The sequence below is a fragment of the Triticum aestivum genome, chromosome 5A (assembly GCF_018294505.1).
Source record: "Triticum aestivum cultivar Chinese Spring chromosome 5A, IWGSC CS RefSeq v2.1, whole genome shotgun sequence".
Classification (NCBI taxonomy): domain Eukaryota; kingdom Viridiplantae; phylum Streptophyta; class Magnoliopsida; order Poales; family Poaceae; genus Triticum; species Triticum aestivum.
In genome coordinates this window covers 470353029-470367849 of record NC_057806.1, presented here as the reverse complement: position 1 = coordinate 470367849, position 14821 = coordinate 470353029, and the positions used below count along the sequence as shown (strand labels likewise).

Here is a 14821-nt window from a genome sequence, read left to right as displayed (position 1 = left end):
CTCTCAGAAAGATTCGGTATCGACTGCTGTGTCTTCGGCCTAATTAGCAAAACGCTACTGCCATTCTCCATTACACTCGAGTACAGCATTGTTCAAAAATATTTATAGAACTTCAGTTAAATCTTAATTTTGTACCTTTAAAAGAAGAAACAATTCCCCGATTCATTATTTTCTGGAGGAAATGGCAAAGCTTGTCATTTTTCATTGATCTCAGGGGTAGAATTTTTTTTGACGAAAAAGCAGCAGGGTGCTGATTTTCATTGATGAAGGAGAGTACAAAGTACAGTACAGGTGCAAAAAAACGAGAAAAGGAGACAGAGCAGGGCGCCGGAGACCCTGCCTACAAACACCGGCCTAGCACCATCCATTCATAGAATAAAGTGCAGCACATCCATCTATACCTGGGCATATCTCGGGCCGGGCCGGTCTTCGGGCCAGGCCTAAAAAAGCCTGATGCTAAAAAGCCCGGCTCGGCCCAGTAATTGGGCCTACTAATTCCGGCCCAAGCCCAGTCGGCCCGGCCCGGCTATGGCTAAAATCACGTTTTTTGCAGGCCTGAGCCCGGCCCGGCAACGGCTAAAATCACATTTTTTGCAGGCCTGAGCCCGGCCTGATTTACCTGTCAGGCTCATTTCTCAGGCCCGAGCCAGGCCCGATGGCACACACGGGCTCAGCCCGGCCCAGGATTTTCGGGCCGGGCTGCCCATGGCCAGGTCTACATCCATCAGACTGCCTATCGTCAATGATGAACGTGTGCAACAGAGCTGAATTTAGCGTTGAAGATCCTGTCGTTTCTTTCCTTCCAAAGGCACCAAGAAACAAGCAGGCAGGGGCAGGCAGCCTTCCCGGTGGCTCTGGAGATCGGCCGTCGGAGCCGAGAGCGTAGGCTGCCTGCCATGGACATGTCCAGGTCAGAGAAAGGCCTCCCCAAGTAGAAGGCCGTTTGTGCCCAAACTTGCCGGGAGAAGGGGTAGCCAGCGATGAGATGTAACGCCGTCTCGGGGTCGGTGTGGGTGGCAGAGAGAGCAAATGGGATTCTTGCTGGTAGTGCAATGAGCTTACATGTCCAGCCAGGGAGTCTCTTGGCCAGTGCGTCAAGGATTGGTTGTAGATCTTCTCTTCTTAGCCTTGCATCAGACAACGGCAGCCAACAGGGCCGTCTCGTGGTCGTGGCAGCATTTGATCGGAGTTGCTGCACTCTTCTTGCTCCAGTTGGTCCGCAGCCCCGAGATGGAGTGGAACAACTCCACAAGAGTGACAACGGCATCGGCATGCATCTCAGTCCGGGATGGGCTGATGAAGAGCACAACGTCATTTGGCGACGCTGTGGATCAGGCTAACAGGCCTCAAGTCAGTGAGCTGCGTTGCGCCCTCGTGTTTCGGGATCAAGATCATGGTCGCTGTGTTCAGGGCGTGCAAATTGGAGGCGTTGCAGTTCACAAATTAACAAACAACGCTAACTGCGCAAAACAGTAATGAAAATTTACATATTTAGCCACTTGCTTACAACTCTGACCGGAATCACACCACAATTCATATTTCCGGCATGATCATGTTCTAAAGATACGTAAGATACCTTGCTACTCTACTGGACCATGACCCCAAAAGGCAAACGCAGAATTGTAACAGAGATTCAGAATATAGGGCGTGTCAGGAACCTGGTTTGGATCTTCTGATCAAAGGTCTTTCAGTAAGCAAATTCTTCAGTGTCTCAAACAGACCAATATTTTTAATCAGGTCCAAGTGCAACAAATTGAAATGGAGAAAACATAACGGTGGTACTGCAGAAATAACTGCTCTACAGGAGAAAGAGCTAACAAGTCCCTCGACGGTAAAAAGAAGCAAGAGTTGAATAACAGCCTTAGTAGGCTGAGAAGAATGACGATAAGCTCTCAAGTATCAAGTCTTCGCGTCATCGCCCTCGCTGTGATTCTGAGAAGAAATGCCAGCATTTGTACTCGAAGCACCAATCTGAAACATGAGTAAGGTTCAAACACAAGACAATGGTACTTTCATCACACATCAGGGAAAAGTCTAGAATTCCCATTACAGGAAAAGATAACAAAATGTTTTCAGTTCCTTTAAAAAGAAAAGGTGCACAGACAGCATAATAATCATGTCGCCAGATTTTGAACTTGAAGCTCAAACGAGAAAACGGGAAATGGAAAATTTAACATTTACCAATCAATCCATGCTTCCTACTCTGAATGTTCCTCAAGTCTTATATGTTAATTTGTCTGCTATATAAAGCTGTACGATGTAGAACAACTTTAAGTACCTCTTACATTACTTGACAGCAACCAAAGTAACTTTTAGTTCCAAACACAGCTGCACAGCTATGCTCAATTAACCATTATTCACTAAGTCTGCCAGCAAATGTATAAGAATGGGACTGAAAGCAATACCATGCCATTAAAAGACGATAAAACTTGGCAGAGCCTATATCTATGTCTGTAAGTCTGAAAATACAAGTTAAGAAAGGAATCAACACGTAAAGTGTTTTGCAACCAACCCAGTTCCCAAATTTAGGGCACTTACACAAACCTTGATGAAAAAAATATTTCTTACTGATGCAAAATTTGTTGATTGTGGGGTACGGGCTACCTACCTAACAAATCAATGAACACGACAACTAGACAACTTGCACACTTAGCAAAAAGAACTAAAGTACAGGTGTATGCATAAATTAAAATATGGGATGGAAAATAATTGCATTATTACAAGGGGGTCATTCATTTGTATGACATGAGATAATCCAATTACTTTGCTTATATTTCATAAGAAACTATTTCTTTTATTCCGGAAGAGATTAAAACAGATATTGGAGACGAGAACTAGCGAGCTATAGCAGAAAGGGAAAACATGAAAAAATTAGATCAAATGTAAACTTTTACCTGGTCATCTACAGCACTATCAATCATGTCAAAGATACTATTTGTTGTCTGAATCATAGCCTGTAGACAAGTTTAACTTTATTCATTTGACATGTTTCAACGAAAAGTCGTCAATGATCTGGCTTGTAAATTTAAAACACTATACCTTTATAATAGTCTCACTATTATTAATACGAGCAATTAAATTGTCCTGATCCAGCTTCTGTGCCACACAATTAAGATGCCGGAGGGGTCTTGTCTGCTGGAGTCTCATGCAAGGCATGTGTTACAACAACGATAAGGGTGCACTCAAACATTCATATGCCTCTGCTTTTCAAATGATTAATGCCTATTCAAATTTAAATGTGAAAAATAAAGGTATGCTGACGTCCATTTAGGTAAAGAATTACCTGGTCTGGAAAGTTTGGAAATATTTGATCGATTTTCATGCCTATTTCCCGTCGAATCGCATCATCCAATATATGTTGCAGTATATCATTGAACCATATGCCATTTTGTTGTGCACATGCCTGTCAAATAATGAATTTCCGTTAAATTTCTGCAACTCAGCTATTGTTAAAATTTCCAGAATAATGAATGTCTGCTAAACTCAATTTGAATGCAGTCGACATACAATTCCATTAAGCTCAACTTGGTGAATGACACTCCGCAATTTTTCATTCTCAGAGAGCCCACGCTCCCACGCCTCCCACTTGTTCAATTCCCAGCCTTCCCGCTGTTTTGGCCTACACACAATCTTAGCATTCTTGTATACATCTAAACGTACAAGTGACTTCACACAGTTGTGAGATTGCAAGTTGTGCCTGCAGGGACTAAAATCTAACAGCTTCACCATCTTACTTGAATCAATCTCGAAGTTCTCACCAAGCAACTCGTACGAACATACATTATTGTGGCCACGTTGTGTGAGGATTCTATCCCTGTGAACAAAACGTGGACCCAGAATGTAATCTGGTGGGTACTTAATGTTGTACTTCTGGCTCCACCTTTGCTCTACCATGTTGTCAAGTGCCCAGATCTGCAGCTCACCGACAAGAGTTCTGGCATCATAACGACTAGTTTGAGCAGTCACTATACATATTTTCCCATCTATATCTCTGATCAAGAACTTACGAGAACCATAGTAATCATGATCTTCGCGTGCTGCTGGCAGTTGTATCATTGCAAAACTTTCTTCCCTGATATCAAAGGACATAACTGCATGCTGCCAGCTAGCTGACATGTCTTCAGTTAACCAATACATTTTTCCATCAACATTGACAACTCCAGAGTTTCTCACACTGATCAAGCTAAGAGCTTCTGGAGTTTGGATATCTTTCCATTTCTCATCACCAAGCGTGTAAACTTGAATGATGTTGAACTTGTCTTTATTATGGGGACGACCATTAATGCAATCACCAAGGAAGTGTGTAATCTTGTATTCTTTTGTCACGGGATGAAATCCAAAGCTATAGAAACAGAAATGATCACCTTTCAGATTCTTCACAGGTTTCCCAAGATGTAGACATTCACCAGTTGCAAGGTTAGCTATCTTGATCATTGATGTCTTTGTGTATAAGCCAAGAAGGCCATTGCATGAACCAAAAAGGAAATCACCAGGCCCAATCACTGGCACTGTATATGTCGATGGCGACCAGGCTTCATCAATTAGGACAGCATCGCTAGGGTAGTGCTTCCCTGAAACCAAACCTGGCGGGAAGAACACAAGGGCATAACTTGGCGCACACTGGAGGTGCAATGCAACAAACTGTGGATCCCGGATGATGTTGTGCCAATGCTTGCAGACTCCGACGCACGTCAACAGAGTGCTCACTGGAAGCCTCAAAAAGACCCGCTCAATGAGGTCCCCTGGGAGGTGGTTTATGATGCATTCCTCATTTATTTGCTTCATTGATTTGGTTTCTTCAGTGACCATAGTGAGCATCCAATGCCGAAGTAGCTGAAATACCAAACCCTTCTGCGAACACACATTTCAATTAATGATAGCTACATAGAAACTGACATTTAAGTAATTTCATGGGCAAAGAAAGAAGGTAACATTTATGCATTTTTAATTTTTTTTATCTCGCTTTCAAGGTAATTTACCAACCAATGTGCAGGAAGATACTGATAGCATCTCCAAATTTCTGCTCCGAAATTTTGACCACTCCAGGCTAAAAAAAGTAACAATCTCTAGTTACCCAAAGTGAACCCACGGTCAAAAAAAAAATCTCTCATGCACCAAAAGTGCAGATTACTGTCAAATCCAGCGAACACTCGTGCGCGCCGTCCCTCGGTGCCTCAATCCCTCAACTACAGCAAGTAACTACAAACCCTAGACGCCCTCGGGCGCCATTACAGCAAGTAGTCAGCACCTCAACCACGGCAAGTAACTACAAACCCTAGCCGCCGTTACAGATGGAGGAGCGCGGACAAGAAGGAAATCGGGGGAGAATGCATTCCGCAAGCAAAAGAAGGTATCGAGGACTCACAAGCACGATTAGGATCAGACGAGCTCCGCGGTCGCCGCCATGGGATTGGGATGGGAGAGCTCTCCGCTTGACGGCGAAATGATTTCCCGCCGCTTCCCCCTCGTCGGCTGGCTCTTCGACCCCTTTGTGCCGGCTCCGGGGCTTCGCCCAAGAGGAACAAGTTCTATTTTTTTTAGCGTGGCGGAAGAGGAACGAGTGTTTTATGCTGCGCAGGCCAGGTTCGGCCCAATTAGCCCAACACTGTCCATTCTCCACTGGACTCGGGTAAAATTCTGTGTTCAGAACCTTTTTTTTTCACAGAAAAAAAGGAACTTTGGTGGATCTAAAAATTCGAGGCTGCCCTGTTTTCTGGACGAAAGCTTTGCCGTTTTCCATTTTGATATATCATGGGTAGAATTTGCGCTATTCTACACGAGTGAACAGAAAAGCTTATCCCCTCAAAAAAAAAAACAGAAAAGCTTACTGCACAAAATACTTATTTTTTCGCGGGGGCACAAAATCCTTATTAGCATACAATATGTTACAATAACCAGTAGCTTAAATCTCCGCCGAGAATTACACCATAATTCATTCATGTTTCACAAGTAAACATGTTCGAAAGTTTGTACAAAATACATCTCTGTTACCTACACCTATACCGGACCATGACCACAGAAGGCCAACGCAGAGTCGTAATCAGAAATTCAGGAACCTGGTTGCGGGAGAGGCCAGTGCGGCGCGCGAGCAATGGCCGCCCCCGCGTACACGTCCAACGGGACGAGCGTCGCCCTGTACAGGTACGCCTGCGTCTCGTAGTACCTGTAAGGCCGGAAGTTCAGCAGCCTCACCTCCCCGCCGTCGTCCTCGTCGCCCCGCAGGTCCCGGCAGAACGCGTCGCCGTCGCGGCCGTGCAGCAGGACCTTCCCCCCGCGGACGAAGCACGGCTGCGGGACGCACCGCGGCGCCGACGGCGACAGGTCGACGCTGTACTTGAGCGACCACCGGTCCTCGCCCCGGCTCTCCAGCGTCCAGACGTCCATCCTCCCGGAGACCTCGGCGTTGTAGCGGCGCCACCGGGGGGCGCTGCTGCTGAAAGGGGCGGTCACCAGGCACGTCTTCTTCCCCACCTCCGTCACGTAGTAGGACAGCGCGGGAGCGCCGCAGGGCCGCTCGTCCGTCGCCCCGCCGCACGCTCTCAGCGGCGGAGGCCTCAACGTCACAAAGGTCTCTTCCTTCAGATCAAACGCCATGACCGCCACGCCGCAGCACGCCCCTTCCTCCTCCGCGAGCCAGTACATGGCGCCGTCCACGTTGACGACGCCGAGGTTCACCAGGCAGCTCTCCCTCGGCGCCCTGACGTCCCGCCACCCGTCCCCGCCGAGGGTGTGCACCTGGACGGCGTCGAAGCGGAACGGCTGTCCCGACGGCCGGCCGTGCCGGGGCTCGCGGAGGAAGTAGACGAGCTTGTACTCCCCCGTCGCCGGGTGGAACCCGAAGCTGTAGAGATAGTACAGGTCGCGGAGCGATCTCCCGTCGGGCTTCGAGAGGTGCAGCCGCTGGCCGGTCGCGGGGTTGACGATCTTCAGCGTGTACTTCCTGTAGAAGCAGAGCAGGCCATTGCAGGACGCGAAGAGGTGGTCGTCCGGGTCCATGGACGCCGCCGCCCACGTTGACACGGACCATTTCTCATCGAAGAGCTTCATGCGGCCAGGCATGGCGGTCTTGAGGCTCGCCGAGGCCTCCAGCCTGGGCAGGAAGAGGAGGAGGTGCTCCGGTGCACGGTTGGCATGGTCCATGATGAAGCAGGGGTCGCTGATCACGCCGCGCCATTGGTGGCACGTCCCGCGGAGCCTCTGCAGAGTGCTCACCGGAAGCCGGAGAAGTATCTCGTGCAGGACGTCTGGTGTGAGGCGGCTGATGCTTGCCAACTGATTTTCGGTTGCCTGCTCGTGCTCTGCGTCGTTTATGTCACTGGCCATTTCCAAGCACCTTTTCCCCTAAGAAAGTTGTGCCTGACAAGTCCTGTAATATGCCATAAAATTGGAAGCTTAGGAACATACATATGGTGCGTTGCTTTCAGAAATGGAGGTGCTAGTATATCTATAATCTATCAAGATCGATTCAGTTCTAGGATCATGCGATCATTTGGAACTTTTGACAGAAACAGCCATTTTTCTATGGGAACGGCTTATCTGACCCAAAGTTAATATAAAGTTGAGTCGTTTATTCTCGCACGGAGGGAGTATTCATATTCTGCCAAACAAGTAGTAGAAGTATTTGGTTATGCTGACTAAGTTTTCAGTGTATTTGTTTGTGTTCAACATAATATGTGCTTCTAGAACAAAATTCCTTCCAAGAGAACCGGCTTTGCTTTGGTCGTGCCCTCGGAAAAGAAGGCACTCTGCTATTATCAGTCACTAGTCTAGCATCTACTAGCTCTGATTTTCAACTTGAATTGGTCAGAATAGCCCTGCACTGCAAGGCTGCAAATGAAACGAGTGCATGGCTAACTTTTTCTAGTAGCTGCAGCAGCAACAAAGGACCATGAACTGGAACAGCAGCACGCCTTCAGGGCGCATCCAACAAAGCCACTAACACGCGTGCGTATGGATACGAACCCATCACTCACACGTTCTACAAGGTTCTAGACCAAGTTCATTCCAGATTCCAGTTCATCGATCCTCGACTTGAAAACTACCTAGCTGACATGGCGGCCGAATCCGACACTAGGCAAAAGATTGCAGGAATCTGAAGAAAACTTACAGCGGAATCTTCTCTCCAACTCCCGGCGGGATCTATCTTCCCCAGGCGAAGAAGACGAAGAAGAAGCCGCCCGCGGCCACAGGCTTAAGCCCACCGTTATCCTCGGAGAGTGCTACTACTTATCGGCCTCCTCTCTGGCAGTAACTAGCCTTCGTGGACCCAAGCATCGCACTCCACCAAGTCTCCAGGAGTCCAGCGTTACCGTTATCTCTCTCTGATTGCGTGACGGCTTCTTCAACCGCCCGTAGAATCCAAAAACAGAAAAATATCAAGGGCATAGGCCCAGCAAGCAGCGAAGGCCCGAGTATTCAAACGGTGGACAGTATACCGTACTCGTACAATAGCATGGCTCCCTACAAAAGTACAAGCGTCCACACTCTGTGCGAGCGATAATCTATTCATCAGGAGATCTGAAAAATCTTTCGAAACTTTCAATAAGCATATACGTCGTGGGGGCAACATGCACACTTGCAGTATTTGATGCTGAATATCTATTTTCTAGCAAATGGTTCGGCATTATTCGGGTTGGTGTAGCTTAAATGGTACTCCTACTAATGATGACGTTAATCAAAGCGAGTAATAATATCAATGACTAATTTTCATTTGGGACTAACTCGTGGCTATTTCCGCACAACCATATGATCAAGTTTCAACCCTGAATGGGTTATTTGCTGAAGATATTGGCGCTGCTGTGAGCGGCATGGTCCTCCGAGGTCAGTCGGGCTACTTGCTGAATTGCAGTGACCCCCTCGAGGCTCAACTTCTAGTGATTAAGGAAGGTTGATGCTTGATCTTCAATGGAGTCAGCTCCCAATGGCCATTGAAACATATTGCCTTCAAGCTGTGAATATGCAGAAGAGAAGAAACTTGGACAGATCTCGTTACTGCGTTATTGTTCGTGATATTAGTTTGCTCATGGAACAATGAAAACCTTGTATTACTCATATCCGTCGTGGGGGCAACATGTACACTTGCAATATTTGATGTTGAATATGTACTTTTTAAGCAAATGGTTCGGCATTATTTGGGTTGGTGCAGCTTAAATGGTACACTGATACCCCCTCGGTAAACTAAAGTAGTGATCTAAAAGATCTTATATTAATTTACAAAGGGGGTACTAATGATGATGTTGACTGATTTTCATTTGGGACTAACTCGCGGCAATTTTCGGACGACTATACGATCAAGTTTCAACACTGAATGGGTCATCTGCTGAAGATATTGTCGCTGCGGGGAGCGGCATGGTCCTCTAAGGTCAGCCGGGCTCCATAGTTTTCCCTGCATGCATGTAATTGCTGAATTGCAGTGACCCCCTCGAGGCTGAATTTCTAGTGATTATGGAAGGTTCGACGCTTGATCTTCAATGGAGTCAGCTCCCAATGGCCATTGGAACATTATTGCCTACAAGTTGTGAATATGCTGAAGAAAAGGAATTTGGCCAGATCTCGTTAATACTTTATTGTTTGTGAGATTAGTTTGCTTATATGGAACAATGAAAATCTTGTATTACTCATATTCTTCGCACTCAGAATGATGTAAGCCATTTTATGGCAAATTATGGTAGAACCTCTGGGTGCACTGTTGTGTGGCTCGGATCTGGCCCTGAAGACGCCATCAGACTTTATTAGAATTATGGTAGTTTTGCTACGAGAGTAATACAAATGTTAAAAAAAGTTTCATCACTTTGTCAGGTGCATCCCAGTATCATGCTCGTACAGTTCTACTCTCCTCTCCCCCGATGTTTCACCATCGCCACCTAGTGACATAGTCATCAGAATTTCGTCTCTTCCTCTATTGGTTCATAGAAATTTCCATTTGTGGCCATTACCATCACGACAAGTCTGCAATCAATATTCAATACCAACTGTGCCCAAGTTTGTTGGAAAACACAATTCCGGGTCCGTTTGCTTCACAGGATTTCTACACATTCCGAAGGAATTGTGAGTTCCACCGTTTCTTTTTCCTTTGCCGCGTTCTTTTCAAAGGAAGCTGCTACAGTTAGATTAGAGGAAATGATCATAACAGTGTTCATTCCATAGGAATAAACACATTTGCCCTGACCACATTTTTGGGCGGAAGCCCGAGGCTGCCCTCCTGACGAGCCGAGTAAAATATACTGCCATAGGGTTGAGGTGTGAGAGAAGAATGACCATATGCGAATAAAAAAAATCGCATAGCTACTGCTGCTGCGTGATTAATACTAGTACGATCTCTAGTGGCCCATCCGATATTCCGAACGCACAGCGATTGTTTCTTTCCTCTGTTTCAATTCCTCCGTATAGCACTTACAAGGAATCCCTGTTCCTACACCTTTTTACTTTCCTATGGTTTATAATCCTTTGAAGCGAACGGGGCCTCCATAATCAACGCGGATGATAACAATGCAAATCGAAGGAATATAACTAACAAAGTCTAGAAATCATAGATTGTACTAGCTAGAATTGTGTAACTAGTCCAGCCATCGTGTAAATTCGTACAATTGGAAGGTAGGATCATGATTCTAACCACCTTGGTGGCGTCGACCCAACTTGTTGGCACCACCTATTGATTGTTGTGCTCGTGGCTAACACCGTTGTTAAGCAACCAATCCATTGATTTCAAGGAGTTTTATTGGTTATCATCGTCGTCGCTAGTCATTTCTGTCCACTTTCTCTTATTCATCCTTAGTGTTTTTTTCTTCTATAATTACTAAATCCATTGAGCCCGATCGGACAAAGTGGGGATGTCGTGCCTTGTAAGACAAAATCCAGCATGTCCTCCATTAAATTGTATTCCCTCTGTTCCTAAATATAAGTCCTTTTAGAGATTTTAGTATATGTAGTCCTTAGGGAAATCTCTAAAAGGACTTATATTTAGAAACACATGGAGTATTAATTCTATCAAAAAACAAGAAAAAAAATCAAAAACATGCCCATATTACAAAAAGATCAAAGCAAAGACAACATGTGTATCATTTCTACACAGATCCTTAGTGTTTCTCTATTGTGTGAAGTAGTTGAATGGTTTTGGTAAGCTGGAGATTACACATCATGCTAGGGTGCAATTTTCAGTGGGAAGTCATGTGAACAAGGTGGTGATGCAAGCTTGTCATCTCCTTTTGAGAGGTTGTGCCAGTTTGATCACAATGCTACTCACCATGTGAGTTCTAACAAGTATTCTTTCATGCATCATGGAGTGAACCATGTCTTGAAGCCTATAATGGATAAAACAATCAAGGGCGAGCAATTCCTAGATATGAAGAAGCCAAAAAAGTTAAGATGGTCATGGCGTTGTAGGTGTTGTGTTGTGAGCATTAGTTCTTTGAGTGTTAACCCGTGTGTGGATTGAAGGGCTTGCCCTTAATCCATAAGGACCCTTGTGGTTTCGTCTTGTGATTCTATCTAGGTTCGCAAGTTCATGGTCTGGATTGCGTCCTTATGAATCAAGCTAGTTATCCGCTTCAATATATCCGAGTTTGTTTTCTAGTTGTTGTGCTTTATCATTTCCCTGATGGAGTTAGTTACTGCTGCCCTGTGAGTCATTTTGGTACCGTAAAAGCGGCGCGTCAATTTCAAATGCATCCAATGTGAGTGGGGTCTTATCAGAAAAACAAATACAGTAACCCTGTGGCGTACGTGCTTGCTTCTAGACGGTTCCAGGGGTCGCCGGACGAAGATCCTCGCCTGACATGACACCAAACACACGCACACACAGGACACAACGACGAGAGACATACCAGCAGCAGCAGCGTACAAAGATGCTTGGAATTCCAAGCAGCACACGCCGGCGATGGGGCGAACGAGAGAGAGAGAAATCCGATCACGCTTCTCGATCTCTCAGACACACGTACGGGTCTCACTCCCGACGGGACTAGTTGTCAACATGGTGGCAGACACTTGTCACCACGGTCCAACGCAGCACGTATGGGTGACAGGACAAGCGGTCAAGCCGCGCGCACGCGCGCACGCACGCACCACCCGGGCGCGCGATCGCGATCGCGGCGCGTGACGAGGGCGAGGGCGCCCCGTCGACGGCTCGGACGGGCGGGCGCACGGCCCCGCCACGCCTCCCTCCCCCTCGCCGGTTCGAGACACCGCCACGTTGCTTTCCGCGCGCCTCGCTGTCGCCCCGAGCGCGGGCCACGTGACCCGGGCGCGCGGGATGGGGACGCGCCCCCGCGTGCCGCGCTGGGCGCACCGCAGCGCTCGGACGGCGCCGGAAAGCAACGACGGACGTCAGCGGCGACCCCGGTGGTCTCGCCTCGTCGGTACTACCCAGCACCCCGCCCACGCGCTTTCCTCTGCTTCCTTCCTTCCTTCCTCGCTTGCTTCCTGTGGACGCACGCCCGCGCCTGCTCGCCGGCCGGCCCCGCGGTTAAGCCGCCACGCTGATCCACGCCATCGCGGGCTAAGCCTTAGCCTAAGCCTAAGCCTAAGCCACGCAAGTTATCTGAAGCGCACCGTCACCACGGAATTTACTTAAAAAATCCACCGTGGAATCTTTTACTCCTGGCCTGAATAGAGTAATCGACCGCACCGGCAGGTTGGCGGAAAGGGCGGAGCCGTCCACCGGATTCCAGATGTGGATCACCGGCGCCCACATCACCTCCTGAGGCCACGCGTGTCCGTCCGTCCGTCCATTGGTGGCCACTGCAGCTGCATGTGCCGGCGCAGTAGGGACGATGCCAGACCGGACGCTTAACGCAAGCATCCGCATTGTTTAGGCCGTGGATCGAGCCGTGCCGTGCGAGCGCGAGTGCGATGCTACGCGGCACGGCTCTCGCCGTAGGGGGCGCGCCCCGGCCACAGGAATCCTCCTGCCCTTCGCTGTCGCCGGTCGAGCGAAATGTTACTGTTACGAGGCATGATCATGCATTGTAGTCGTCAATTCGCTACGTAAACATGCACCCCACACGTTTTGGTTGTGCTTCCGTGCCGTGGTCTCTGGACGGTGCGCCTGTGAGCAGATTTTTTAAATTGTTTTCGGCAATAGAAAACCTCGCTAAGGATCCGAAAAATTCGATTTTCTCTGACATGCGTGCCTGTCGCTAATGGCTGTGCTTGGGTGTCGCCATCGGTGGAGTAGTAAATGAAGATATCGGTCGATCTCAGTTTGGGCGAGGACGGTGCGCGTGTGAACAGAATTCCCCATTAAACTTTCGGTGAAACCTTTGTATATGAACCGACAGAGCAACGCGCCATTTGAAAACTCCAACGGCTTAGCTAGTTAGCCGCGCAGGTCAACAGGCCGTTCGTGGTCAAGTTCAGACGCAACACAAATACTTGAGCTGCACGTACCCGTCAAAAAGAAAAAAAGAAAAAACTTGAGCTGCACGTACCCGTCAAAAAGAAAAAAAGAAAAAACTTGAGCTGCACGTACTACGTACTACTACTAGTAGCAGTCAAGCTAGCCCAACCGGACCGTCTTCAGTTTTTAATTTTGGCGAGAGAAACGCCGAGCTCCGTTGATTAGTCCGATGGATGGATTACTGTCGACGGGCACGTAACACAAACAAGTACTCCCAGTACAGTACTGTAGTCGGTAGCTTGCCAGGCAACTTTCATCGACGGACCGGCGGCACCCCAACGAAAAATGATTAGGTGCGTTCCACCGAGACTTTTCCCCATGGCAAGCAATTACGCAAAGCAGCCGCTGCCCACTGGTGTGCCTAGTGGTCAAGCCAAGAACCTCCGCGTCCATCGCGGCCGGCCGGCACCCACGGGCAGTACACGGGTCGCCGGAGGCACCCTGGAGGGCGGGGCACCGGACCTGGCGGCCGCGCGTCCGTCCGCCGAGCCTGAACGGCCGAGCCGCAGCGCCCGTGGCCGCGCCGGTCGCCGTCTCTCGCGTCCCTGTCTCGCGCGTCCAAGACTGGTCGCGCCCGTAACTGCGTCGACGGGGAGGGGACGTGGTGCTAGTGCAGTGGCGTACGTACCAGGAGATCGATTCCCGCTCGGTGCACGGGCTGACCGTGACCGGCCGGGCGTCGGGTCGGGGTCGGTTCGACCGGCCGGCCGCAGTCGTGCAGGCACGGCAACCCGATCGGCGAGCTGATCCGAACCATTCCTGCAGAATCGGAAGGAAATACTAGTACTGCTTCCAAAACAAAAGATTCGGGGAAAAAAATCCCGTGTCTTTTCAACTGAAATGAGGCTGCGATAATGTCTTCCGAGTCAAGCACGTCACGGTTCGGAGCGGATAAATGGCAGGAATCGTGCTGAGCCGCTTACGTTCGGTAGGCCGAATTGAATTCCCTTTCGCCCTCACCTTTCTGATATGGATCTGTCGGAGCCAATCGGCCTCGCCAATCGCGCCCGACGATTTTCTTCCGGGAGGGCGCACTGTCCCGTGACAGTGAGATCGGTCGCTCGACGTTGTACCGTCTCGTCGCCGGTGCGGTGCACTGCACGTGCTACTACAAATGGGTCCACCGGGTCTTGGATCGGCCGGCCCAAATAATTGGCCTCAGGAACCATGCACGCATTATTGGGCGCCACGAACCGAACCAGAGCGGGGAATTATTGGGCGCCCACGATCGAACCGCACCGCACCGCATGTGGGGTGTCCCCCCCTCCTCCCCCTCTGGGATGAGATCGGGCGTCCGTCGCGCGGATCCGACGGCGGCGGGCTGCCGAACACGGGTCGCGGTGCACCACCCGAACGAGATGGGATGGATAGGGAGGTGACACCAGCAGCCCCCGGGCCGGCTATAAATGCGCCCACCCCGACTCCCCC

General features: G+C 49.0%; 2 protein-coding genes across 3 annotated transcripts; both read right to left on the bottom strand.

Annotated features, from left to right (window-relative positions):
- Positions 1-1670: 1670 nt before the first annotated feature.
- LOC123104087 (putative F-box protein At3g23960) lies at positions 1671-5523 on the bottom strand. 2 transcript variants are annotated; one of them, XM_044525812.1, is made up of 6 exons: positions 5366-5523; positions 3508-4851; positions 3284-3403; positions 3040-3135; positions 2895-2954; positions 1671-1971 (listed from the first exon to the last, which is right to left on the bottom strand). In XM_044525812.1, the coding sequence occupies exons 2-6, from the start codon at positions 4816-4818 to the stop codon at positions 1900-1902; spliced, it is 1659 nt and encodes a 552-aa protein (XP_044381747.1). In that variant the 5' UTR covers positions 4819-4851; positions 5366-5523; the 3' UTR covers positions 1671-1899. The 2 variants fall into 2 exon arrangements, with proteins under 2 accessions (XP_044381747.1, XP_044381748.1); XM_044525813.1 differs by having other exon boundaries at positions 3040-3132.
- A 397-nt stretch (positions 5524-5920) lies between these two features.
- Positions 5921-8317, bottom strand: LOC123104086 (putative F-box/kelch-repeat protein At3g22730). Its single transcript, XM_044525811.1, has 2 exons — positions 8108-8317; positions 5921-7366 (listed from the first exon to the last, which is right to left on the bottom strand). The coding sequence occupies exon 2, from the start codon at positions 7321-7323 to the stop codon at positions 6049-6051; it is 1275 nt and encodes a 424-aa protein (XP_044381746.1). The 5' UTR covers positions 7324-7366; positions 8108-8317; the 3' UTR covers positions 5921-6048.
- Between the last annotated feature and the right edge of the window lie 6504 nt (positions 8318-14821).

Excerpts from the sequence above, each read along its gene's own strand:
- LOC123104087 (XM_044525812.1), bottom strand. The coding sequence starts at position 4,818 with ATGCTCACTATGGTCACTGAAGAAACCAAATCAATGAAGCAAATAAAT. Across the intron at positions 2,955-3,039 it reads ATAGTGAGACTATTATAAAG|GCTATGATTCAGACAACAAA; the intron begins GTATAGTGTTTT and ends ACTTGTCTACAG. Across the intron at positions 1,972-2,894 it reads ATAGTGCTGTAGATGACCAG|ATTGGTGCTTCGAGTACAAA; the intron begins GTAAAAGTTTAC and ends CTCATGTTTCAG.
- LOC123104086 (XM_044525811.1), bottom strand. The coding sequence starts at position 7,323 with ATGGCCAGTGACATAAACGACGCAGAGCACGAGCAGGCAACCGAAAAT.